The sequence below is a fragment of the Somniosus microcephalus genome, chromosome 16 (genome assembly GCF_052327205.1).
Source record: "Somniosus microcephalus isolate GS21.2 chromosome 16, FLI_Smic_1.0, whole genome shotgun sequence".
In the NCBI taxonomy this organism is placed as follows: Eukaryota; Metazoa; Chordata; class Chondrichthyes; order Squaliformes; family Somniosidae; genus Somniosus; species Somniosus microcephalus.
Window position 1 is genome coordinate 52,870,936 of NC_141002.1, and position 27,369 is coordinate 52,898,304.

Here is a 27,369-nt window from a genome sequence, read left to right on the forward strand (position 1 = left end):
CAACTCTGATCCACACACCCAGTCACACCACAACTGTGATCCACACACCCAGTCAGACCCCAACTCTGATCAACACACCCAGTCACACCCAAATTCTGATCAACACACCCAGTCACACCCCAACTCTGATCCACGCCCCCAGTCACACCCAAACTCTGATCAACACACCCAGCCACACCCAAACTCTGATCCACACACCCAGTCATACCCCAACTCTGATCCACACACCCAGTCACAGCCCAAATCTGATTCATACACCCAGTCAGACCCCAACTCTGATCCACACCCCCAGTCACACCCCAACTCTGATCCACACACCCAGTCACACCCCAACTCTGATCCACACACCCAGTCACACCCAAACTCTGATCCACACACCCAGTCACAGCCCAAATCAGATTCATACACCCAGTCAGACCCCAACTCTGATCCACACCCCCAGTCACACCCCAACTCTGATCCACACCCCCAGTCACACCCCAACTCTGATCCACACACCCAGTCACACCCCAACTCTGATCCACACACCCAGTCACACCCCAACTCTGATCCACACCCAGTCACACCCCAACTCTGATCCATACATCCAGTCACATCCCAACTCTGATTCATACACCCAGTCAGACCCCAACTCTGATCCACACCCCCAGTCACACCCCAACTCTGATCCACACACCCAGTCAGACCCCAACTCTGATCCACACCCCCAGTCACACCCCAACTCTGATCCACACATTCAGTCACACCCCAACTCTGATTCATACACCCATTCAGACCCCAACTCTGATCCACACACGCAGTCACACCCCAACTCTGAGCCACACCCAGTCACACCCCAACTCTGATCCACACCCCTAGTCAGACCCCAACTCTGATTCATACACCCAGTCAGACCCCAACTCTGATCCACACACCCAGTCACACACCAACTCTGATCCACACACCCAGTCACACCCCAACTCTGATCCACACCCAGTCACACCCCAACTCTGATCCACACACCCAGTCACACCCCAACTCTGATCCACACACCCAGTCACACCCCAACTCTGATCCACACCCAGTCACACCCCAACTCTGAGCCACACCCAGTCACACCCCAACTCTGAGCCACACCCAGTCACACCCCAACTCTGATCCACACCCCCAGTCACACCCCAACTCTGATCCACACACCCAGTCACACCCCAACTCTGATCAACACACCCAGTCACACCCCAACTCTGATCCACACACCCAGTCACACCCCAACTCTGATCAACACACCCAGTCACACCCCAACTCTGATCAACACACCCAATCACACCCCGATCCACACACCCAGTCAGACCCCAACTCTGATCCACACACCCAGTCACACCCCAACTCTGATCCACACACCCAGTCACACCCCGATCCACACACCCAGTCACACCCCAACTCTGATCCACACACCCAGTCATACCCCAACTCTGATCAACACACCCAGTCACACCCCAACTCTGATCAAAACACCCAGTCACACCCCAACTCTGATCCGCACACCCAGTCAGACCCCAACTCTGATCCACACCCCCAGTCACACCCCAACTCTGATCCACACACCCAGTCACACCCCAATGCAACATTCAGTGTTTATGAGCTAAATGAGTTGGGACTTAATAATTGATCTCATATTTTAGACCACGAGAAAGGCTTCTTTCAGGTCAACCCTGATTTACCTCAAACCTGTAACATATTTTAGACTAAGTGCTCTCTAATTGTTAATTCCTGTGACTTTCAGAAAAGGCTACAGGACAGATGCCACTGTCTCCATCTTCCTAGGGTTTCTTCTCTTCTTGATTCCTGCGAAGAAACCATCTTTCTCCTGTTTTGGCAAAATGAACAATGGTGAGTTCTGGTGGGTGAGCTGCTGGCCTCTTCTCAGCCTAGTGCCATCTCCTCCGCACCAAATAATCCAATGACTTTTTAAACATGACTGATATGGGGGGGGGAGGTGATTTCAACCCTACCCGGCCAACGGAAACTGAGCGGGTGGGCTGTTAAAAAAGCCCAAAGTTCCTTACCCGCCTTGGATGACCTGCTCAACTAAGCAGGCGGCAAGGACACCAGCCCAAAGCCGGTGGGGTCGTTTCTTACATGTGCATGTTGGGTCACAGTGACTGCAGTTTTAACTCTGCGGCCTGCGCGGCAAGCAGCCGGGAATTTCACACCAGGCCAACCTAATGAGACCCAAAAAGATAAGTTTAAAAAAAACGCTAACAGTTTTTTTGTGGGGCCAGGAAGAGCAGGCGTGCTCCTTCAGGATCCACAAGGAAAGCTTAGGCCTCCCCTGTGCTGGACCCGCACCCCCTCCCGATCATGAGAGCCCTGCGGGATGGACACGGCAACCGATCCCGCCACATACCTGGTCTTGGCGGAAGGCTTCTGGTCTACACCATTTTCTTTCGCTTCCCGCCGAGAAAGGGTGGGAAGTCAGCTGGCGGGATTTAAGTAAGGCCTGTGGGTTAATATACCCCGGGCCGCATTTCTGGAGTAGCAGGTGAGTTTCTAACTCGCATTGCTGCTCACCCGTAGTAAACTGGCCTGGAGATAAAATCAGGACCTAAGCTAGAGTCCCAGAGCTACTGGCAGTCTTGTGTTCTCTCACCAAAGTGGCCATTCTTCACGCATGAGCCCAGATGGTAAATGCTGGCAGGCTATTTGAACTTGAGTAGCATCACAACTGAATTTGATTCTGTCATCATCCAAACGAGGAACATGAAGGTCAATTGTAACATCCATACTGCACCTTAGTTCAGATCAGATAACTCAGCACAGATTGAAGATTGAAACTAGGAACATTTGAGTCTCATGTGGTCCATTTACCTATTGAACCATTGGGGCACCCTAAGCTCTAATTCGTGAATCTGCCTCAGTAGGAATTAGGTAGAGGAGTTAGGTATTTGTATTTATCAATAATAACCACAGAGACGAGGGACGTGAGCCAGAAAATCCCTTGCCTCTATTTTGGATAAGCAAGTTGTCTAGCAGCAAGGTAGCTGATATTCTTGCTATGCCACAGGCCAAAGTTAAAGAAGGTTGATGCTAGTCACAAGTTGAAGAAGGTGATGTTAATCAGGGGTTGAAGGAGGTGATGTTAGTCAGGGGTTGAAGGAGGTGATGTTAGTCAGGGGTTGAAGGAGGTGATGTTAGTCAGGTGTTGAAGGAGGTGATGTTAGTCACAGGTTGAAGGAGGTGATGTTAGTCAGGGGTTGAAGAAGGTGATGTTAGTCAGGGGTTGAAGGAGGTGATGTTAGTCAGGGGTTGAAGGAGGTGATGTTAGTCACAGGTTGAAGGAGGTGATGTTAGTCAGGGGTTGAAGAAGATGTTAGTCAGGGGTTGAAGGAGGTGATGTTAGTCAGGGGTTGAAGGAGATGATAGTCACAGGTTGAAGGAGGTGATGTTAGTCACGGGTTGAAGGAGGTGATGTTAGTCACAGGTTGAAGGCGGTGATGTTAGTCAGGGGTTGAAGGAGGTGATGTTCGTCAGGGGTTGAAGGAGGTGATGTTAGTCAGGGGTTGAAGGAGGTGGTGTTAGTCACAGGTTGAAGGAGGTGCTGTTAGTCACGGGTTGAACAAGGTGATGTTAGTCAGGGGTTGAAGGAGGTGATGTTAGTCAGGGGGTGAAGGAGGTGATGTTAGTCAAGAGATGATGGAGGTGATGTTAGTCAGGGGTTGAAGGAGGTGATGTTAGTCACAGGTTGAAGGAGGTTATGTTAGTCAGGGGTTGAAGGAGGTGATGTTAGTCACAGGTTGAAGAAGGTGATGTTAGTGGGGGTGTCAGGGCGAGGCTGGTTCTGGACCCAAGTGCAGACAGATGAGGCGAGAAGCAGGTATGCAGTCTTAAATAAAAGTACTTTACTAGAATCACACAGGTAAACAGTTACAAACATAGGAGCTCAAGACAAGCTACCACTAGGCAAATGGCTTGTCAAGACTGAGCACAGAGGGAAGAAACCACAGAACTTAAATACAAGCACAAACAGGTGAAACCAATAAACCTGATAAAAAGGCAGTTAAGTAATAAACACAGGAGAAACTAGTAACAATTAGCAAAGGGAAAAAAACAAGTGAAGGTGCCATCTAGGGGTTACTGAGGGAACTAACCGGCACCCTCACAGAACCCCCTCCCCTAGGAACGGCTCCTGACATTCCTCCTGGATGATCAGGGTGGCGACGGCGAAAATCCCTGATGAGTTCAGGATCCAAAATGTCCCGGGCCGGAACCCAGTAACGCTCTTCAGGACCATAACCCTCCCAGTAGACCAGGTATTGAATGCTCCTCCTAACCAGGTGACTCTCAAGGAGGCGACGGACAGTGTAGGCTTGCTGACCGTCAATTATGTGGGGCGGGGGGGGGAGGTCTGGAAGCAGGAACCAAGGGACTGGTAAGTACCGGCTTGAGGTGAGAGACGTGGAACGTGGGATGTATCTTCATCGACCGAGGAAGGAGGAACCGGTAGGCCACAGGGTTTACTTTTTCCAAAATCCTAAAAGGTCCGATGAACCGGGGTGCCAACTTGCGGGACTCCACATGGAGCGGAAGATTCCGGGTAGACAGCCAGACCTTCTGTCCGGTCCAGAACCGAGGAGCTGGGCGGTGCTGTCGGTCAGCCTGCACTTTCTGCCGAGAAGAAGTGAGCTGCAAGGCGGATCGGACCCTCCTCCAGGTACGGCGGCAGCGTTGGACGAACCCCTGGGCAGCCGGGACTCCTACCTCCCTCTCCTGTTCAGGGAAGAGTGGCGGTTGGAAGCCATATTGACATTTGAAAGGTGAGAGGCCAGTGGAGGAGCTCTGAAGGGTATTGTGCGCGTACTCCGCCCAGACCAAATACTTGCTCCAGGTGGAAGGATTGGAGGACACAAAGCTTCTTAGCACCCTCTCCAGATCTTGGTTGGTTCTCTCAGTCTGGCCGTTAGACTGTGGGTGGAACCCAGAGGAGAGACTGATGGAAGCGCCCAGGAGGGAACAAAAAGCCTTCCAGAACCTGGATGAGAACTGGGGACCACGGTCAGAGACAACATCCAGGGGCAAGCCATGGAGGCGGAAGACATGCTGGACAACCAGCTGGGCAGTCTCTCTGGCAGAGGGAAGCTTGACAAGAGGGACGAAGTGAGCAGCCTTGGAAAAGCGATCGACCACAACTAGGATGGTAGTGAATCCCTCAGGTGGAGGTAGCCCGGTGATGAAATCCAGGGCGATATGAGACCAGGGACGGCTGGGGATGGGCAAGGGATGCAGGAGACCAAGCAGAGGTTGTTGGGATGTCTTGTTCTGGGCACAGACGGGACAAGCGGAGACAAAGGCCCGGGTGTCGGCTTCAATAGAGGGCCACCAGAACCTCCTCTTAAGGAGCTCGAGAGTCCGACGGATCCCAGGATGACCAGTCAATCGAGAAGAGTGCCCCCATTGAAGGACCTGGGCGCACACCTGACTGGGAACATAAAGGCTATGAGGAGGGCCTCCTCCAGGATCAGCCTCCTGACGTTGGGCCCCTCACACCACAGTCTCAATCTCCCATGCGACGGGAGCATCGATGCAGAAACTGGGGATGATAGGTTCCGGGGTCCGGTCCTTTTCCGAGTGGTCAAACTGGCGAGAAAGGGCATCCGGTTTGAGGTTCTTAGACCCTGGGCGGTAAGACAGGAGAAAGTTGAACCGGTTAAAGAAGAGAGCCCACCTGGCCTGCCGAGGGTTAAGGCGCTTGGCGTCCTGGATATATGTCAGATTTTTATGGTCGGTCCAGACGACAAAAGGATGCTCTGCTCCCTCCAACCAGTGTCTCCACTCCTCCAAGGCCAACTTAACTGCCAAGAGCTCCCTGTTGCCGACATCGTAGTTACTCTCTGCTGGCTTCAGGCGACGGGAAAAGAAGGCACAGGGATGTAGCTTTTGGTCCTTAGGGGAGCGCTGGGACAGGACAGCCCCGACTCCAATATCCGAGGCATCCACCTCTACGATAAAGGGCAGGGTGGGGTCAGGGTGTACCAGAATGGGAGCAGAGGTGAAGCATTGTTTGAGCTCCTGGAAGGCCCGTTCCGCTTCAGAAGACCAACTGAACCATAAAGACGAGCCCTTGGTCAATGCGGAGAGGGAGGCGGCAAGGGAGCTGAAGTTGCGGATGAAGCGTCTGTAAAAGTTGGCAAATCCCAGGAACTGCTGAACCTGCTTAACCGACGTGGGACGCGGCCAGTTCAAGACGGCTTGAACCTTGCTAGGATCCATCTGGACACTTCCACAGGAGATGACGTAGCCCAGGAAGGTGACCTTAGAGACGTGGAATTCACATTTCTCGGATTTGATAAAGAGACGGTTCTCCAAGAGTCTCTGCAGCACCCGTCTGACGTGTTGGACATGCTGCTGGGGGGAGTTTGAGAAGATGAGAATGTCATCCAAATAAACAAACACGAACTGATTCAGCAGGTCCCGGAGCACGTCATTGACCAGTGCTTGGAAGACAGCAGGAGCGTTAGTGAGACCAAAGGGCATGACGAGATATTCCCTAGGGGTGATAAAGGCAGTCTTCCATTCATCCCCCTCCCTAATGCAGACCAGGTTGTACGCGTTGCGGAGATCAACGCTGAAGACATCAAAGGGAGAGGATAGCGGTTCTTAATGGTAATTTTGTTAAGCCCCCGATAGTCTATGCAAGGCCTGAGACCACCATCCTTCTTCTTTACAAAAAAAAAGCTAGCACCCGCTGGGGAGGTGGAAGGGCGAATGAAACCTGTAGCGAGGGCTTCCTTGATGTATTCTTCCATGGAAACATTCTCAGGGCCAGAGAGAGAGTAGAGCCGACCCCGAGGGGGGCTAGTGCCAGGCAGGAGACCAATGGCACAGTTGTAGGACCGGTGTGGGGGGAGTGTAGTGGACCGCCTCTTACTAAACACAGCATGGAGGTCCGAATATTCAGGGAGCACATGAGCAAGGTCCAGCTGATCAGCTGGCTCGGGAGAGGAAGGACGGGGCAGACTAGGGGAGACCTTAAGACAGTTGGCTAGACATGAAGGACCCCACTCCAGCACAGTCCCGGTAGTCCAGTCAATGTGAGGGTTGTGAAGAGAGAGCCACGGATGTCCAAGAAAGAGAGGGAGCTCAGGTGAATCGATAAGGTGAAACTGCAGCAACTCTTGATGTCTCTCCCCTACTTGGACATGTAATACTCCGGTGATATGATGAATGCGCCCAGAACCAAGGGGCCTGCCGTCGAGGGCGGTGACTTGTAAAGGCTTGTCAAGGCGGGAGAAAGGAATTTTCAGGCTGCGCACAAGGGTGGCATCGATAAAACAGCCAGCGGCCCCGGAGTCACCAAACGCCTGGAGGTTGTACTGTTGTCCCTCCCAAGAGAGCTGAGCGGGAAGCAGGGTTTGGAAGACAGAAGGGGTAGGAGAAGGGATTTGATCTGTCAGTATTTTCCCAATCCTCCTGGCTTTTTCCTGAAGCTCAGGGCATGTGGCTCTGAGATGGCCAGACAGGCCACAGTAAAGATAACGCCCCTCTCAATCTCCTCTGTCTCTCAAACTGGGAGAGCCGAGTTCTGCCGAGTTGCATAGGTTCCTCTTCAGTGCTAACAGGTGGACTCAGGGGTACTTGGAAACTCTTGGTCAGATTCGAAACACCGGAAGATCTCACCTCTGTGGAAGTAGTGAATCTCCTCTCTCTACCATGCTCCCGGAGGCGGTTATCCACTCTGATGGCAAGGGAGATGAGCGTGTCAAGGTCCTCCGGAACCTCTCTGGATGCCAGTTCATCTTTGATAGATTCAGCAAGGCCATGAAGAAATGTGGAGAGAAGGGCCTCGGTGTTCCAGCGGCTTTCTGCAGCGAGTGTGTGGAACTCAATGACGAAGTTGGCTACGCTGCAGTTGCCCTGGCGGAGATTCAAAAGTCTCTTAGCTGCCTCCCGTCCACTCACAGGATGGTCAAAGACTTTGCTCATCTCTTCGGCGAAAAGGAGAATGTCCGAGCAGACGAAAGATTGCTGCTCCCAGATAGCGGTAGCCCAGGCGAGAGCTTTTCCCGAGAGTAGTGATATGATGAACGCTACCTTAGAGTGGGGTGATAGGAACATGGAGGGTTGGAGTTCAAAAACTAGGAAGCACTGGGTCAAGAAGCCGCGACACTTGCCCGGATGACCGTCATAGTGCTCTGGCACGGGTAGGTGAGGCTCTCGGTGGGTCTGGAGGTCGGTGACCGGTGGGGTAGTACCCAAAGGAACTGACTGAGGAGGAACATCCTGAGCAGAAGCCACAGCGGCTGGATGTTGAATGGTCTGAGTCCACATATTTACCTTGTCCAAAATGCTTTGGAGAAGTTGCTCAAGGCGGCTGAGGAAAGCACCTTGATGGGAGAGAATAGTACAAAATTCCTCCATCACTGCTGGGTCCATACTGGCTCAGTCTTGCTGTCAGGGCGAGGTTGGTTCTGGACCCAAGTGCAGACAGACGAGGCGAGAAGCAGGTATGCAGTCTTAAATAAAAGTACTTTACTAGAATCACACAGGTAAACAGTTACAAACATAGGAGCTCAAGACAAGCTACCACTAGGCAAATGGCTTGTCAAGACTGAGCACAGAGGGAAGAAACCACAGAACTTAAATACAAGCAAAAACAGGTGAAACCAATAAACCTGATAAAAGGCAGTTAAGTAATAAACACAGGAGAAACTAGTAACAATTAGCAAAGGGAAAGAAACAAGTGAAGGTGCCATCTAGGGGTTACTGAGGGAACTAATCGGCACCCTCACACGGGGGTTGAAGAAGCTGATGTTAGTCACAGGTTGAAGAAGTTGATGTTAGTCAGGGGTTGAAGGAGGTGATGTTAGTCACAGGTTGAAGGAGGTGATGTTAGTCACAGGTTGAAGGAGGTGATGTTAGTCAGGGGTTGAAGGAGGTGATATTAGTCACAGGTTGAAGGAGGTGATGTTAGTCAGGGGTTGAAGGAGGTGATGTTAGTCACAGGTTGAAGGAGGTGCTGTTAGTCAGGGGTTGAAGAAGGTGATGTTAGTCACAGGTTATCGGAGGTGATGTTAGTCAGGGGTTGAAGGAGGTGATGTTAGTCACAGGTTGAAGGAGGTGATGTTAGTCACAGGTTGAAGGAGGTGATGTTAGTCACAGGTTGAAGGAGGTGATGGTAGTCAGGGGTTGAAGAAGGTGATGTTAGTCAGGGTTTGAAGGAGGTGATGTTAGTCAGGGGTTGAAGGAGATGATGTTAGTCAGGGGTTGAAGTAGGTGATGTTAGTCAGGGGTTGAAGGAGGTGATGTTAGTCGGGGGTTGAAGGAGGTGATGTTAGTCAGGGGTTGAAGAAGGTGATGTTAGTCGGGGGTTGAAGGAGGTGATGTTAGTCACAGTTTGAAGGAGGTGATGTTAGTCAGGGGTACAAGAAGTTAATGTTAGGGGCTGAAGATGGTGGTGTTAGTCAGGAGTTGAAGGAGGTGATGTTAGTCAGGGGTTGAAGGAGGTGATGTTAGTCAGGGGTTGAAGAAGGTGATGTTAGTCAGGTGTTGAAGAAGGTGATGTTAGTCAGGGGTTGAAGGAGGTGATGTTAGTCAGGGGTTGAAGGAGGTGATGTTAGTCAGGGGTTGAAGAAGGTGATGTTAGTCAGGGGTTGAAGAAGGTGATGTTAGTCAGGGGTTGAAGGAGGTGATGTTAGTCAGGGGTTGAAGAAGGTGATGTTAGTCAGGGGTTGAAGGAGGTGATGTTAGTCACAGGTTGAAGGAGGTGATGTTAGTCACAGGTTGAAGGAGGTGATGTTAGTCAGCGTTTGAGAAGGTGATGTTAGTCAGGGTTTGAGAAGGTGATGTTAGTCAGGGGCTGGACGTTCCACAAAACTAAGAGCTGTTATTTGGATATTTTGGCATGTAGGAAAAATGATTTGCAGACAACCTCTTAAATCTGGGGAACAGAAACAGCTATGAATTTTTTCAGTAGTTTGCCTTCTTCTGATAGGATTGCTAACACAGACTGCACCAATGAACATATCCCTCTATAACCTAAAGAACACAATGAAGGTTTGAAAACCCTATTTGTTCAGGCATTGAGCCTTGTTTTATTGCCAATCAACCAGGAGATACTGGAACTGTATAGCCAGCACCATGCAGTTCCTGCTGTATCCCCATGTTCGAAGAGAACATACTAATTTAATTTGCCTAAATTCAAACCTGAGACCTTCTGGCTTTTAGTCTAGCCGTCACGACTGAGCTACTTGGCCTTTAGAGAGCAGATGTTGAATGATGACTGAAGGTCCATATACCTTGCCCCAACAGTGTGTCTGATACCCAATCTTAGAAAAGCTCCAGTGTGATGCTTCAATTCCTTATACTGCTATCGCCAGTTATTTAAGAGACAGTCTGAGATGCGTTTCCCACACACAGGGGCAAAGGCAAAGTGATGGGTAAAGAGATCATAATTTATGAGAAGATAAAATCAAAAGCTGCAACATTTCTGAAAAAAGTAGGATAGTTCAAATGCCTTTCCACATCCCTTATAACCTCATATGAACAAGCTTATGTCCTTGTTGGAGAACAAGCTTCAATCTTTTTCTGAACCTTGTCATTTCTTTTGGTACAGATGAGGAAAGTGCAAAGGACTCAAAGAATTTGAAGATCTCAAAGGACCCCAACCCACTGGCACCACTGATAAACTGGAAAGACTTTCAGAAACACATGCCGTGGGAGATTGTCATCCTCGTGGGAGGGGGATATGCCTTGGCCGCAGGCTGCAAGGTAAAGGCAGGCACAGCGATGAGTGTGAGTCCAGTGTGCCCATGTGTTGTGAGTGTGAGTGTGAGTGCGAGTTCAGTGTGTGTGTTTCTAAATTTGACTCTTTGTGCATGGACATGTGGAGTCTCAAGGAAGTAAGTCTGCATGTATCAATCAGGTGAGCTTATCTGGAGGCCTGCAACAGTCACTTAGTTACAGTGGTTACTTCACAGCAATGGAAGTGATCAGGCAATAGAATGGTTATTTGGGTCACTTCACATTGGTGCGGTAATTTTAAATCTACCTAACAAGCTTATAAGAAGCTTTCAAAGTTAGCAAATATACTGATGAAGATAACCAAAATGGACTGCCCCGACCCTAAGGGAAGAGAAAATGGACATGTCTCTCTATCGAGGGATGGCACATTCTGCTGGCTGAACTTACATAAGAACATAAGAACAGAAGAAGTAGGAGCAGGACTAGGCCATTTGGCCCTTCGAGCCTGCTCCGCCATTCAATAAGATCATGGCTGATCTTCTATCTCATCTCGACTTTCTTGCACTATCCCCATATCCCTTGATTCCCTTAATATTCAAAAATCTATTGATCTCTGTCTTGAACAACTGACCCTCCACAGCCCTCTGGGGTAGCGAATTTCAAAGATTCACCACCCTCTGAGTGAAGAAATTTCTCCTCATCTCAGTCCTAAATGGCCGACCCCTTATTCTGATACTGTGACCCCTGGTTCTAGACTCCCCAGCCAGGGGAAACATCTTCCCTGCATCTACCCTGTCAAGTCCTGTAAGAATTTTGTATGTTTCAATGAGACCACCTCTCATTCTTCTAAACTCTGGAGAATATAGGCCTAGTCTCCTCAATCTCTCCTCATAGGATAATCCCCCCATCCCAGGAATCAGTCTGGTGAACCTTCATTGCACTCCCTCTATGACAAGTATATCCTTCCTTAGGTAAGGAGACCAAAACTGTACACAATACTCCAGGTGTGGTCTCACCAGGGCCCTATATAATTGCAGTAAGACGTCTTTACTCTTATACTCAAATCCTCTTGTAATAAAGGCCAACATACCATTTGCTTTCCTAATTGCTTGATGTACCTGCATGTTAACTTACACTGATTCGTGTACAAGGACCATTAAAAAAATACTCCGCTTTTCTATTTTTCCTACCAAAGTGGATAGCTTTACATTTTTCCACATTATATTCCATTTGTCATGTTCTTGTCCACTTACTTAGCCTGTCTATATCCCCTTGAAGCCTCCTTGCATCCTCCTCACAACTTACATTCCCACCCAGCTTTGTATCATCAGTAAACTTGGATATATTACATTTGGTCCCCTCATCCAAATCATTGATGTAGATTGTGAATAGCTGAGGCCCAAGCACTGATCCTTGCGGTACCCTACTAGTTACAGCCTGCCAACCTGAAAATGACCCGTTTATTCCTACTCTCTGTTTTCTGTCCGTTAATCAATCTTCAGTCCATGCTAGTATATTATCCCCAATCCCATGAGCCCTAATTTTGTTTAATAACCTCTTGTGTGGCATCTTATCGAATGCCTTCTGAAAATCCAAATACACCACACCCACTGGTTCTCCTTTATCTATTCTGCTGGTTACAACCTCAAAAAACTCTAACAGATTTATCAAACACGATTTCCCTTTCATAAATCCGTGTTGAACTCTGCCCAATCCTATTATTATTTTCTAAGTGCCCTGTTACCACATCCTTAATAATAGATGCTAGCATTTTCCCTACTACTGATGTCAGGCTAACTGGTCTGTAGTTCCCCGTTTTCTCTCTCCCTCCTTTCTTAAATAGTGAGGATTTGGAGAGATGGTCTGGAGAAGGATTAGCCTCCTCAGTTGACTTGTCATTGTGACTGAAGTAGGATGCATGGAGGAAATTGTTTTTCATATCTGTACTGTCTACCAGCTAAAAATTGCACTGTTAACTGTGTTCCATGGATATCATTTAGGTGTTTGATACCATCATATACCCTTGCTGTTTCTTGAACAAAGGATTCTTTATTACAATCTGCAGCTCCCCTCTGTGTGCACACATCTCTTTATTGAATTTGTCTTTTTACTCCAGGTGTCTGGCCTATCAGATTGGATTGGGCGTCAGATGGAACCAATGAGCAACCTCCCTCCATGGGCTGTTACATTAATTGCCTGCCTCTTGGTATCAGTTGTCACTGAATTTGCAAGTAATCCAGCTACCATCACAGTTTTCCTACCTATTCTCTCCACTTTGGTAAGGAAGCCTATCCCCTACACTGATGGAAACAGTGACCATTTATGCTGTCACAAAACTGTCTTGTCTGTTATTGAATTAAGGCTTCTCTAATTACTATTTTACTTTGTTGCGAACATAGGAACAGGAGTAAGCCATTCAGCTCCTCGAGCCTGTTCCGCCCATTCAAACAGATTATGGCTGATCTGCAGCTTAACTCCATCTACCCGCCTTGGTTCTGTAACCTTTAATACCCTTGCCTAACAAAAATCTATCAATCTCAGTTTTGAAATTTTCAAATTGGCCTAGGCACAACAGCTTCTTGGGGGAGAGTGTTCCAGATTTCCACTACCTTTTGTGTGAAAAAATGCTTGAATTGAACATGATGAGCAATTAGGTAAACTAATCAATGCCAACGCTGCCCTTTCATCTCTGAAACCGGTTTCAAATCCTGCCAGAACTGATGGAATGAAAGTCTTCTCTTTCTGCTGGCTGTGAGGAGCCTGGCTGAAATGGGTTTGGGAAGTTCAACCATCTTCCTAGTGGCTCAGCACAACAGCCCACAATTCAGCATAGATTAGCACTGGACCTTCAGTCTCACTTAGAGAGGCCATGAGGATGTCTGTTGTGGGTAACGGATGGTGCAGTGAAAGAGGGAGAACCTTTCAAATTTGGGGTTCAGGCATAATAGTGGAAGATTTCCTCTGCATCATAGTGAAATCATAAACCAGTTTGTTATAAGTGCATTTGCTATTTCAGTACAGCTAGTGCGTGGAAGCCTTCTTCCTTGTTCAGCCATTGTAGAGGAAGCTTTATTTTGCACCCAGCCTGTGCTGTACCTGACCTAGGAATGCTTGATGGGGCAGTATAGAGGGAGGTTTACCCTGCACTTAACTCCAGTTGTATCAGGCCTGTGCGCACTCGATCGTTGCAAAATGTGCAGAGTGTTGCATTCTCAAGCACTGATATCCTGAAAAAAATGAACATAATTAAAAAAAAACATTAATTGAGGTTACCATTCATGGCTCTGTACCCCATCATGCTTCATAGTGGAGCCTCCTCAAGACTAAGGTAATATTATCTTGAGGTAATTAAGAATTTGAGAGAGCTTTTGCCTGGTAAAGGCATTGTGAGATGTGCCGCTGGTCTGCAAACACAGGTGAACCTTAACCAGTTTTGGGGTTTAAATTTTGCAGCATGGTGTTAAAGCATGAAATTTGCCACTACACCCAGTATTGCAGAGTTTCAGAGGAATTTTCTGGGCTGGGTATCCCTGCTGTATCCGGAACTTGTGCTACCTGAAAACTCTCAGACAGGGAGATGCTTCCCCTTTAAAGAATTCCCATTTTATTGTACAATACATCATGAAGCCAAGGGCTGATTTTCCTCATTGCTGCACCCAGGGAACATTCAGTTCCCCGGATGCAGTGAAGTGGAAACGGGGATGGAGAGTCACTGCATCAGGTCTCTGCCCCCACTGGGTTTCCCCTTATGGCCGCAACTGGCCCAACAATCCCACATTAATGAGGCGGAAGTAATTACATTGTCATGCCCCTATCCCAGTCTCTCCAAAGCATTTCTTCAAGCTTCAGTACATCATTGACAAGTATCCATTATTCTATACATAAACCTATAACTCACTCCAGAGGATCCATTACTTTGTGTTTAACACTTCCTTTCTTTTTTTCTTGTAGTCTGAAACTCTGCGGATTAATCCCTTGTACACATTGATACCAGCCACAATGTGCGTGTCCTTTGCCGTGATGCTGCCCGTTGGTAATCCACCAAATGCCATTGTCTTCAGCTATGGGCACTGCCAGATTCAGGACATGGTAAGGCACATCCTCTTTACAAGCAGAGAAGAAGCACCGGGGATGAATGTGGGAGGGCTGACTGGAAGGAAATCACGGTCTTCTTTTTCAATTTGGATGAGCTGCAGAAAATGGGTACAACAATGTGGTTACATTTAGGTTATTATTTTAGAGGAAAGAATTTATATTTTACTCTGAAATTACGTTGAAGTCGTATTTCAAGTATTAGAGAAGGCTTTCCAATTTAAGTCCATCCCCTTGTTAGATCTGCAGTAAGCTGAACTCTCTGTTAGGAGCATGGCATGCCTGAGCATAAATCACTCTCTGATCACTAATGTGCATGCACATACTCCTCTACACTCCAGTGTGAATCACTGAGACACTGAGCTCAGTTGTGCTCCCATCACCACCATGATTGGCACGGTCGTGGGCTCTTAACTGACATTGAGGTCAATTGTGACTTTTGGGCTGAACGGGCAGGCTGGCCATCTGTACCAGCGGTGAAGAGGCTCCGTCACCGTTTTCAGGCTCAGGCCTCATTTGAATTTGACAGGTGAGCTGCGTTCGTCAATTGGGCGACCCGATATGGCTCGCTAGTCCTCGGTCACAGAACTGTCGGCTGGCTGGTGCACTGGCAGAAGCCTGCAGGTAGGTCCTCGGTGGGGTGGGGAGGGGTGGAAGGTGATGCCTAGGAGGTGTGAGGCTGGGCCAGCAGTGGCCAGCAATATTTTTGTGGAGCAAGGAGGAACATTCTACAAAAATATAACTTTTTTAATTTCTCTGGCCGTTTCCTGATCGAATCGTCCGTACACATGGGTGGAGCATGCCCAGCGCATGCTGCGACAATGTGTCCATGGAATTGCAAATGGGTCTTAACTGCATCATTAGGACCCCAATTTGTACGGGACAGCGGCCTAACTCCTGTTTTAGGCGGGTGCTCCAGCCACCCAGGGGTACATCCTTTCAAAATGCCGTCGGCCAGAGCATCAGCGTTAACAGAACGGTAAGTCTCCCAACCTTCATTTTGAGGCTCTTACCGCCTCATTAACACTGATTTCCCCGAGTACAAATCAGCCCCATTGTGCAAGTGACACACTTGTGTGCTAAAAGCCAAGACTGGCTGAACTGTGGCATACAGCTACCTCACAGAATAACTGTATTCGGGTTACATTGAGCATGACTACGTGTATGATGCTCCAGTATGTGGCTTTGCCAGATTAAAATGTGAATGAATTTCCATCCCATATTCCTGTACAAAGTTGTGTTAGTTATCACTATAATCAACACTGTGCCACTTGCACAGATTTTGTTAGCAACTCCTCCAGACTATACACTGATATTAGAGGGCTAATTCCACAATCTCACTCTCCCAGTGGGGAGGCACGCTTGCTGGGAGTATAGGTTGGAGAATAGAGTGTTGCAGCTCTATTTCTGACTCACAATTGTTTTGAGCATGTCTTCCTCACTGGGAGCTCAGAATAAGTCCTTCGATATTTTCCCAGGATTGTACTGAGGCTGAAAGTCCCATTTCTGTGTTTCAGGTGAAAGCTGGCTTCGGAGTGAATGTGATCGGCTTGGTCGCTGTGATGCTGGCCATCACCACCTGGGGATTTCCTCTCTTCCAGCTGGAAGGCTTCCCTGACTGGGTTCCTAATCCCAACATAACTGGAGGCCTTTAATCAAGAGATACAGAGCAAGAGACACAAGGAGAGTGCAAAACAGATGGAACCCAGCCTGCAAATCATTTGATCAATGATGACCTATTAGAGCAGGGATGAGAATCCAGCGAGAATCATTACCCAGATTGTGCACTATTAAGGAGTGCAGAACACAGTTTTGCACACCCCCCCCCTCCACCTCCTCTCACTTGCCAGCTTTGAAATCAGGAGCATTCATTTAGTTCTTTTGAGGACTGTTGCAGCTTTTTTTTTCCATCTTTGGGGAAAAAAACATTTTGGTCATGGGATTTCAAAGTTTTTCTTTTAAAAAAAAAAATGTATTATTTTCTTTCTACTTCTTCCAAAGGTGGTGGCTCATCCAAGGACTCAGTTGCACAGGTTTCAGCACCTCCCTCAAGAGATCATTTATCTCCTGTGAGCCAAGACAAATGAGCAGGCAATTTGGCCGTACAAGACATCACAGCCAAGCCTGATCATATCCTCACTCAGCATTCTTTCCAACAGGGATAGTGTAATAGCAATCAGGAGCAGGAACCCTGGATGATTCTTCCCTTTCTAACCTCGGGACACAGAGGCTGATTGCAACGTTTCCACCACTGCTCCAGCGGAGCTCGTCTATCTCTGCATAGGCTGGGGATTGTATATGGGCCTTTCCTGGTCTGTCTGACTCAGCATCACACTTTGCTGCTCCTGTCAAAGTATTTCTTTTAATCACAGAATAGATAGCTTTGATTTGCAATGGATGAAAGTGTTAACTTTGCACGGTTCAAGAGCAGGGGCAGTGATCAGTGACCACTGTGGATACAGATCCCAGGAGTGATTTATATCAGTGTGTGTGTCAGCCTAACATGCACACATGAAACATTCCACTGCTGGCCCAGGATTGTTTGGTAGTGGCACTGGATGCAGAGCAAAGAAACATCCCTTTCTCCCAGTGCTACCGCCATTTAATGTGCAGATGGTTTCGCTGCACATAGACCAAACTGTAGTGAGGTCTGACACCGAGATCAGATGTTCCAAATGTTTCTTTTAATAAAAGGAGGTCATTGGCTCAATAGACTGATATTGTCTGAGGGCAGACTCTGTCTGGGGACAGCTTCACTCTGAAAATGCTTCAACGCCAGTAAGATTGTGCCACAGCAGGTACTGTGTCTGCTGCAGAGCCAAGATTACAGTGTTCAAAAAAATATATCTTTGTTTTTACTAAAGAGAAACCTAATAAACTTGTAGCACAAGATGCAATTGGCATTTCAGTGATTTAGTCATTGTACCATTTCAGTCATCATGCCTCGCCTCCTCTGTTTATAATGCCTGCAACAAGAACACAAAGTTGTGAAATATGGAGGACTATTTGATACAATGGTTTTGACACAGGTCTTTTGCCTTTTGAACCTGAAGGCCACCTCTCTGTGTTGGCTGTAAGGGTCCAATGTGAAATGAGTCTCAGCCTCTCTCCTCTTGGATATACAGGAAACTCTCTCTTAACCGGCAAAATTCAGGAGTAGATTCAGGTAAGTTTTACTATATATTAGTGGCCGTGTAACCGGGGTTCCTGCACCTGTGGCTGTGCATCAGGGACTCCTGGATCTGTGGCCGTGTAACCGGGACTCCTGCACAAGTGCCGTGTAACCGGGGCTCCTGCACCTGTGGCTGTGTACAGGGCTCTCGTACCTTGGTAAGTATACCTCTCTGTAATCCGTACTTTTTGATCAACCGGCACCACGCCGGTCCCATTGGTGCCGGATAAAAAAGAGTTTCCTGTAGTCCACAACTCAAAACTGCCCCTCTTTTTGCACAAAATACCTCTAAATGATCAATTTCACAAGGATGGCTGGTGTAAGGAGTGGAACGACTGTCTGTGTGGAGTTTGCACATTCTCCCTGTGTCTGCGTGGGTTTCCTCCGGGTGCTCCGGTTTCCTCCCACAGTCCAAAGATGTGCAGGTTAGGTTGATTTGGCTATGATAAATTGACCCTTAGTGTTAGGGGATTAAATACGTGGGGTTACGGGGATAGGGTGGGATATGTGTCGGTGCAGGCTCGATGGGCCGAAATGGCCTCTATCTGCACTGTAGATTCTGTGATTCTGTGAAAATGGGTTTTTGTTCCAGTAGGGATGACCTTTTGAGATTGGGGCTGAGGAATATTGTGAGATCAAAGGTGAGGGAGCTTTATTCTACCTCTAATTGGGCCATATCTAACCTAGGGGTTGCTCATTGCTGACACAGATGTCTAAAATAAGAAATTGTTCCATTCTTCACCACTAATATGCATCACCTCAAGCACAAAAATACACCATTTTAATCTATATAAAATGTAGACATGAAATACATGAGTTTCTGGTCAAGTTATGTCATGAAAATCTTAATGGTAGAGAAGTGGCCATGGGCCCCATTGCTAAGATGCACTCAGAAAACAAGAAAAACTTTCTCTTTACAGTCTCACAACTATCAACCCACTTTTGCTGATCAGAAGGAAGGCTGAGAAGGAAGATTTCTTATCACATTAAGAAACATAGCAATCACCCATAACCCCATAGAACATAAGAACATAAAAATTAGGAACAGGAGTAGGCCATACGGCCCCTCAAAACTGCTCTGCCATTCAATAAGATCCTGGCTGATCTTTGACCTCAACTCCACTTTCCCGCCTGATCTCCATATCCCTTGATTCCCCATGAGCCCAAAATTCTATCTATCTCAGCCTTGAATATACTCAACGATTCAGCATCCAGGGCCCTTTGGGGTAGAGAATTCCAAAGATTCACAACCCTCTGAGTGAAGAAATTCCTCCTCCTCTCAGTCTTAAATAGCCAACCCCTTAGCCTGAGGCTATGCCCCCTAGTTCTGGACTCTCCAGCCAGGGGAAACAATCTCTCAGCATCTACCCTGTCAATCCCCCTCAGAATCTTGTTTATATATGTTTCAATGAGATCACCTCTCAGTCTTCTAAACTCTAGAGAGTATAGGCCCAATCTACTCAATCTCTCATCATAGGACAACCCTTTCATCCCAGGGATCAATCTAGTGAACCTTTGTTGCACTGCCTCTAAGGCAAGTGTATCCTTCCTCAGATAAGGAGACCAAAACTGTGCACAGTACTCCAGGTGTGGTCTCACCAGAGCCCTGTACAATTGTAACAAGACCTCTTTACTCTTGTACTCCAACCCCCTTGTAATAAAGACCAACATGCCATTTGCCTTCCTAATTGCTTGCTATACCTGCATGCTAATTCTCTGTGTTTCCTGTACGAGGACGCCTAAATCTCTCTGAACACCAACATTTAATAGTTTCTCACCATTTAAAGAATATTCTGTTTTTCTATACTTCCTACCAAAGTGAATAACCTGACATTGATACACCTTTGTGCCAATAAGAGTGTCTCCATGATAACCTAAACTGTGAATTCTTCATTACTAAAATAGCAGTAACGCATTTTTTCAGTGGAATGGGTGTCCTGTTATGCACACTGCTCTTAAGTCCTTTTATATGATTCTAGTGGTTAAACCCGTGATGTAGAAATGCTGTGTCAATTGCTGGCAATAGAGAAATATTTTATTTCTGTTTTCTTCCATATTCTTTTGCTGCTCAGATTATCATCCGAGATGTTTATTATTATCAGCCAAAAGAGCACTGATTCAATATATAATGGTGCAGGTGAGCTGATAGAATACACAGATATACGCTCGGCAGTTGTCTGGTTGACACCATTACACTTGTGAATTATCATGTCAGACGCAGTACACTGGTTGAGAAGGTTCTTCTATTTTACTTCTGTTTCTAATGTACATATTAACTTATTTCTAGCCCATCATTGCACATTAAAAGCACAAAGCATTAATTCAGACTCTCATAATGCCCTGAGGAGATGAGGTGACTGGCTATAATTTTTATTATCCACTCTTTGTATTGAAGTCCCAGGTCTAACTGGTACTAACCGCATGACTGGAAAATCAAATACAAGGTGGTATTTGTTGTTAGCTACTGGACAGCAACCCTCTCTTGTGCTCATTGCTTCAATTTTATACAGGACATCATGAGTGTGGTACTACTGCAGTAAATCTGCCTTGCTTGGCACCTAGGATCATATTCATGACAGTCACCATCATTCCCATGAAAAGTCCTGTAACCCTCAGTTGCCACAATATCTTTGGTGTGAGTGAAAGGGCGTATTCCTGGCCAATGATGGGATATTTGGTTCACTCTGTAGGAGGAGTTGATATTTCTACTACTCCTCCCATATAGAGTAGACATTTTCATTTTCATTGCCATGTTATGCCATATCATCATTGAGCACTGAAAAGGTTGGTTCCATAGAGCAAACAGAAGTTCAAGGCACTTTTGGAGATCATTTCAGTTTTAGTGTTCAAGGAGCCATACTAACACCGCCCCCATTGTATATGATTCTGAAAGAACAAGCTGCTCATCCCTTCATCACATGAAAACAATCAACTGATGTCTCCTGCCTGGGAAATTCAAAACCTGATTGTTTTCTTGAAGACATCGTTCTCCTGTGAGAATACAAATTGAAACTGGAAGAAAGGAACCAAGGCGCCCATCTCTCGATGAAAATTGTACATGATTGTTTTTATTTTTTGGGACTTCAATAAAAATATGTCTAATTGTAAACTTGGTCCTTCAGATAGGATGTTACATTGGTCCTTAACCATCACATGGACATTATAAACTGTAGGTCTGAACGTGATCATCATGTATGAATGTCCAGGGTCCTCGAATGACATTCATTAGCTCCCTTTCTGGACACTGTTGCCCGACTGGGCTGTCATTACTCCAGTATGTAAACTGTATAAAATCTACTGCACAGTCTCAATTGAATGTCTTGAGATGGTCCTTTCCAATTTGTCAGTGTGTAAGAAGATGTGAGGACCCACTTATTTAAATGTTTGACACTATTTTTAAAGAATGAAAGCACAAATCAAAGAAGAATCACTGGATATTTTGACGTTAAATATTTACATTAATTTAGGGTTTCAAACACTGATGAATAAATGTTACGTGTCACGACTAGGAGTTTTGTATCATTTATGTCTGGATCTAAGCGGTGGCTCGGAGCAATAAATCTGGAGGTAGAGTTTCCGCTTTGGGCACAATCGGGAAATTACTCCCAGAATGCACTTGAAATTGTGCTGGTTAGGTCACAGTTCAAGTGTCTGCTAAAATTAATTTGCATAATCACAAAAGTAAATTCTTCCATGAATCAGTGTAATCGGGCAGCATAAGAGAACATAATCATTTATTTTCTTTCCATTATAAAGTATTCCTTATTTATTTAAGAGTGGTAACCTGATGCAGTTTCATTAATGCAGCTGAAAATAGGTTTATCAGCAAAAATAAGCATTTTTAACAAGGGTGACCAGTCCTCCACCTGTGAGTAACCTGATTTAAAATCACTGAAAATTACTTTATAAAAAACTAAACTGAACCATTTAATAGTTTCCTTGGTGTACACCAGTCAGTTTCTTAGTAAATGAAATATTTTTTGATTTGAAAAAGCTTTTAAAACTACTAGTGCCTGTGTGCCTAAGAAAATTAGTGCAATTTGAAGAGCCTTCCCGAAGCAGCGCAATCGGCAGCATCTCGCAACTTTGACCTGGGGTTGTGGACAGGTTTGTGGGTGGGGCCTGTTCCGGGCAAATTGAATCTTGAACCAGCGGGTGTGAGTGGTTATGGGTGTAACTCACCTGTGTTTAAAATTCCCTGATATTTTGTGCCGGTTCAGCTGATTGTGCTGGATTCTGGGCACAAAGCTAACGGAAACAAGTGGAAACTCCATCCCCTGATGTCTAATCTTGGGTTTTAGGCAATGAGCATAAACTGTGACAGTGACCCTCAAATGTCCAACCTTGACAACCTTTTATTCCCTCCAATGGCTGGTCTTTGTAATGTATGCTGTAGTCTGAATAAAATACAAACCGTATGACAGTGATTAGATATTTTTAACATGTTGGGCTGTCTGGGTTGAAAACTCCATGAAAGGGAGGAATGTACATCTCAGTCCTCTTCTCTCCTAATACAATTTATTTTTCACAATTATCTCCTCTTCTCTCCTGGCACAATACATTTTCACTGCAGCACTGACAACTCTCTGGGACTTCACACAAATAGCTAATCTTGGCTTGTTAGATCAGATAGTGAGTGTCAGAAAGCCATTCAATTATGGTGGGTATCAAAACTGAGCCCTATCCTGTCCTCAGCTGCTATTTATGTATGTGCATTTTCCAACAGGAATCACTAGATAAAACCATTGATCAGGAGCAGGATCTCTTCCACTTTTTTCTCCTCCCTGACTCTGAGGTCAACAGAAACAACTTGCATTTGTATAGCTCCTTTAACATAAAACCATCTCAAGGCACTTCAGCAACATAGGAAGGTAATGGAAACAAAGGTCGAGACAGGAAGCGAGAGGTTGTGCAGACCCTAAGGCTGCTGGAGAATACAATAGGTTTGCCACCCTTTGCCAAGTTCAAAAATTTAACAGTGGACAGGAAAATGAATTGAATGAATAATGCCTCCACATCACGTGATGAAGAGAGCATTGAAAAAATATAGGGATGACATTCCTGGCCCTCTCTCTGACGGTGCTGGATAGGAACAGCACACCTGAAGTGGACTGCACTTGTCCAGGCAGTGCCATTAATAGCCCATGGCCACCACTGGCACAGGCCCAACCCCTAGCTGGACCTGGTGCTGGAGAACAGAATACCAAAAGCAGGACACTGGAGCACAGCTGTGAGCTTTACTGCTGGCCTCAGGGTCTTCTGGCCCCATGGTCTGATAATATCTAAAAGATTTTTTAAAGTCCCACTTACATTCAGGGTGTCTTCAGCATTCTGCTGGGAGCCCTTAAACACTCCTCTCCAAGGAGGCAGCCAGATATAAGAACCCAATGTCAGCTTTGTGGGGTAACTCAAGAACTGCCCTGAGTATAAACCTGGTGTGTAAAAACAAGTGCAAGCACAAAAGGCAAATCCAAAGTTGAAGTTACAGGATTGGTGATGCATTTCCAGGGCATTCAGGAACAACTTGCATTTATATAGCACCTTTAGAGTAGAAAAAACATCCCAAGACACTTCACTGACGCGTAATCAGATAAAAATAAATGCCGAGCCAAAGAAAGAGATGGAGGATAACCAAAAACTTGGTCAAAGAGGTGAGTTTTAAGGAGGGTCTTAAAGCAAGAGAGGGAGGTGGAGGGGGTTTAGGGAGGGACTTTGGAGCGTGGAGCCTAGACAGCTGGAGGCACGGCCGCCAATGGTAGGGCAAAGTGAGATGGGGTATATATATCCTCTATTGGAGGAAAGCAGTTCTGGGGGAGTTGCAGAACAGAAGGGGGTTACAGAGATAGGGAGAGGCAAAGCCATGAAGGGATTTCAATATGACGATAAGAATTTTAAATTGGAGATATTGGGAGACCAGTAGCCAATGTAGGTCAGCAAGAAGACTGGAGATAGGTGATGGGGAACTGGTGTGGGATAGGATATGGGAAGCAGAGCTTTGGATGAGCTGAAGTTTAAGGAGTGTGAAAGACAGGCGGTCAGTCAGGAGAACATTGGAATAGTTGAGACTGGAGATGACAAAGGCATGGATGAGGTTTCAGCAGCAGATGAACTTAGGCAGCAGCCGAGGTGGACGATGTTATGGAGGTGAAAGTAGGTGGTCTTGGCAATGGAGAGCTCAACTCAGGGTCCAATAAGATGCCAAGCTTGCAAACAGTCTGATTCATCCTGGCACAGTGGCATGCAAGGTGGGGGGCTGTGGTGGGAGGTGGTAGAATTGGTGGAAAGGGTACAGAGTTTGTGGCTGGGACTGAAGACAATAGCTTTGGTCTTCCCAATGTTTATCTGGAAGACTGGATGTCGACAAGCAGTCTGCCAGTATAGTGGCAGTGGAGGGGTTGTCGGCACACATGTGGAAGTTGACCCTGTGTCTTTGGATGATGTCACCAAGGGGCATTAGAGGTGATGTAATAGGTGGAGACAAATCCATTTATTATCTAGTTCAGGAGTTCCCAAACTATGGTGCATGTCCTCCTGGGGGTACCTGGCAGAAATGGACTAATGTTGGATTTTATTTATTGATTTATTGCATTTTTATAATAGGCTACTCAGACAAAGCTTTAAAACTCTGTGGGAATTTGTTATATAAAGTAGTTAATTTATTTCAAGATGTACCAATAAGAACACAGATGCACAGAGACGATGACATACAGAGCCCTCACCTCCAATCACCGTACACTACAGCATGGTTTCCGTTGCCCAGCAAATGTCCAGTCTATCTGAGCTCAGAACTAAGTCAAGTTTTATTTAGGTTGTCTATGTCGCACTATAACTATATCGTCTGGTCATAAAGTATTGGCATCTGCACCAATGGAGCAAAGGCAATGACTGGTAGGCATAGTGGAGTAGTGACGTATATCAGAGCAGTTGCTCCCAATGCGATGTGGGTGCATTGTAGTAAACATAGGGAAGTACTCGCTGCCAAAAGCACCCCTACCAACTTGAAGGAGGTGCTGGACAATGCTGTGAAGATGTTAAATTTTATAAAAGCTTGACCCTTGAATTGCAGAATATTTTCCACTCTATGTAATAAGATGGGAAGTGAGCACTTCAATCAATTGCTCCATACTGAGCTTTGATGGCTGTCATTTATGTGTATTATAATTTGTATATTTTGTACAATGCTTGGGCAGTAAAGGGGTTAAAATATTAAACCTATATGCTAGTAGGTATACGCGGGTAGCTGGTAGATCTGGAAGGGGGTAGGCAATAAGTAAAGTTTGGGAACTCTGATCTAGTTGCAAACTCTTTTAGCCTCAATCGAACATCCACAGAACAAAGCCATTGTGCCAAATAGTCTTCAACTGAAAAACATCTCTTAACAAGGTTTGCAAATGAAATGTATTTCTAGCGAAACAATCTCCTGTCCATTCATTTGAATACAAAAGCCAAGGATCACGTCTGCAATGGTTTGTATATTTTGAGCTAAATACTGATTATGTCAGTAAATAAAATTTAAAGTGGTTGCCAGTTTACTATGCATAGATATCAAGTAGACTTATTTATTATTAGAATTGAGACTGCACCTCCCTAATCATCACAATCATGTTATGTCTGACCCGGAATATTCACACTCAGTAGAAAAATGTTGTCTTCCCAACATTAACACCCCTCACCTTAATCAGCACAAAATAACTGCTCTAACCAGAAAGAGAAAATATTTGAGTTACCTGTTGGAATGACCCTTTGGTCTTGCAGATAATGTAGATAACCAACAGTGGGATGCAGATTATGGAGGAGGCTGCAAGGAATTAGTCAATAACATAGTCCCAGTCTGGGTACAGATATGTATTATTACACTTCAATGATGTGTATTTGATCAGAGAGAACAGGAAAATACTCTGTGAAATTATAATAAAAGAGTGAGGGTTAAAAATTGTGGACATGCTAAGCTAGTTTTGTCTAAATTTCAGTTGAATACCTGAGTAAGGTCACAGCAATGAATAGTTGATTAGTTAGAATGTTGGAACTTTTCAAGGGCACATGTTGAAATCTGTGTACTAACAGATACTATGGCCCCGAATTTGCTGTGGTTAATGACACGAACTAACAGCGTTCGCCGTCATTACCCCTCTGAAACTGACCGCACCTTCAGGATTTAGCGTATGTGCATCTAAAGTCAGAAATCCTGAAGTTGCGGTCTGTCATTCATTGCTCCGACTCTGGCTGTGCTGTGGCCCTCCCGCCCCATAGTGTAATCAGTGATATCAGTGGAACTGACAAACTTGGGCTTTTCCATGGTAATATTGCTGTTAAATCCCCCATTAAATGTTAAACCTTGTTGCAATAGGTGTAACTAGGATTTTAACAGTGTATTGAATGGTAAACAAACGTTCTGGCCCTTTATATTTGTAGAGTGTCAAATTTCTCCATTATAATAAAAATTACAATTTTTAAAAAACTTTAAAAAATCATTTTTTAAACGTTTGTTCATGATATTTCAGGTTCTACCTTATCCCCATGTGAGATCCCCATTCTTTGTTTTGCTCTCTGTAACATTTTTTAAAAGTCCAGATAAAAGCAGGTTCTCATTTCCTGGTTTCCTGTCTGTGAGAATTGGCTGCTTAGACAGCTTGTTGACGTCAATGCAGCATCGCACTAGGGATTCCCACTACAGAGCGCTAGACTCAATTGAATGTCAAAAAAGGCAAACTTCTTGCCACAGAGATCTCTGTGGGCAGCTCTCTTCGGGACCAGCGGCCACTGCCTTTGCTTTGCCACTGACCGCAAGTTACGGGTCAATGTATACCAGCTAAATTCATTCACATGCTTTGCTATATTGATTTAGTTTTTAAAGGACCAACATACTGGCGTGTCTGTTATGCAATTCAAACTCCACACAATTCATGCCATGTCTCTTGACTTACCCTAAGAGACTGCTAAAGGAGCTCGAATGGAAAATTAGATGCATCTCCAATACAAAACCCTGTATCGCCTCCCAACTAGATTAACAGTCAGACAAGCCCACTTTCATCTCAGCTACACAATTCAGAATTAGATGGAGGAACACCCATCATAAGACAACATAAATCCCCTCCCCAATAAGCTCAAAACCACTAGGGCTTTGGGTCGTGTCAAAGTTGATGCTTATACTGCATGGAGCATTATAATCTCAAGTGTAAACTCCTGTACTGGAACGGTGCACGCAATGGGGGAAAAATTGAGTCGCGCCCTCTTTGGGGTGCTAACTTCGCCGGGGCGCTACTTTCCCAAAAAAAGTAGCACCCCTGTGGCTGAAATTCATCGGTAGTGCCCCAAGAGGGAAGCGGGGCGCTACTAGAAGCGCCCTGCCTCCCTCTTGGAGCGCTGTGGCACATCGCGCTGCGGTACTG

At 46.0% G+C, this 27,369-nt stretch overlaps 1 protein-coding gene across 3 annotated transcripts in view; it reads left to right on the forward strand.

Annotated features, from left to right (window-relative positions):
- slc13a4 (solute carrier family 13 member 4) overlaps nt 1-21,486 on the forward strand; it is a 148,233-nt gene extending 126,747 nt beyond the window's left edge. For 2 of the 3 annotated variants that reach the window (XM_086009036.1, XM_086009037.1), the window contains exons 11-15: nt 1,763-1,869; nt 10,589-10,743; nt 12,833-12,994; nt 14,668-14,805; nt 16,326-21,486. In XM_086009036.1, the coding sequence (XP_085865162.1) occupies nt 1,763-1,869; nt 10,589-10,743; nt 12,833-12,994; nt 14,668-14,805; nt 16,326-16,463 (700 nt within the window). In that variant the 3' untranslated portion in view covers nt 16,464-21,486. The remainder of the gene's footprint in view (nt 1-1,762; nt 1,870-10,588; nt 10,744-12,832; nt 12,995-14,667; nt 14,806-16,325) is intronic. The other variant, XM_086009038.1, reaches the window with a different exon arrangement.
- Nucleotides 21,487-27,369: the final 5,883 nt, after the last annotated feature.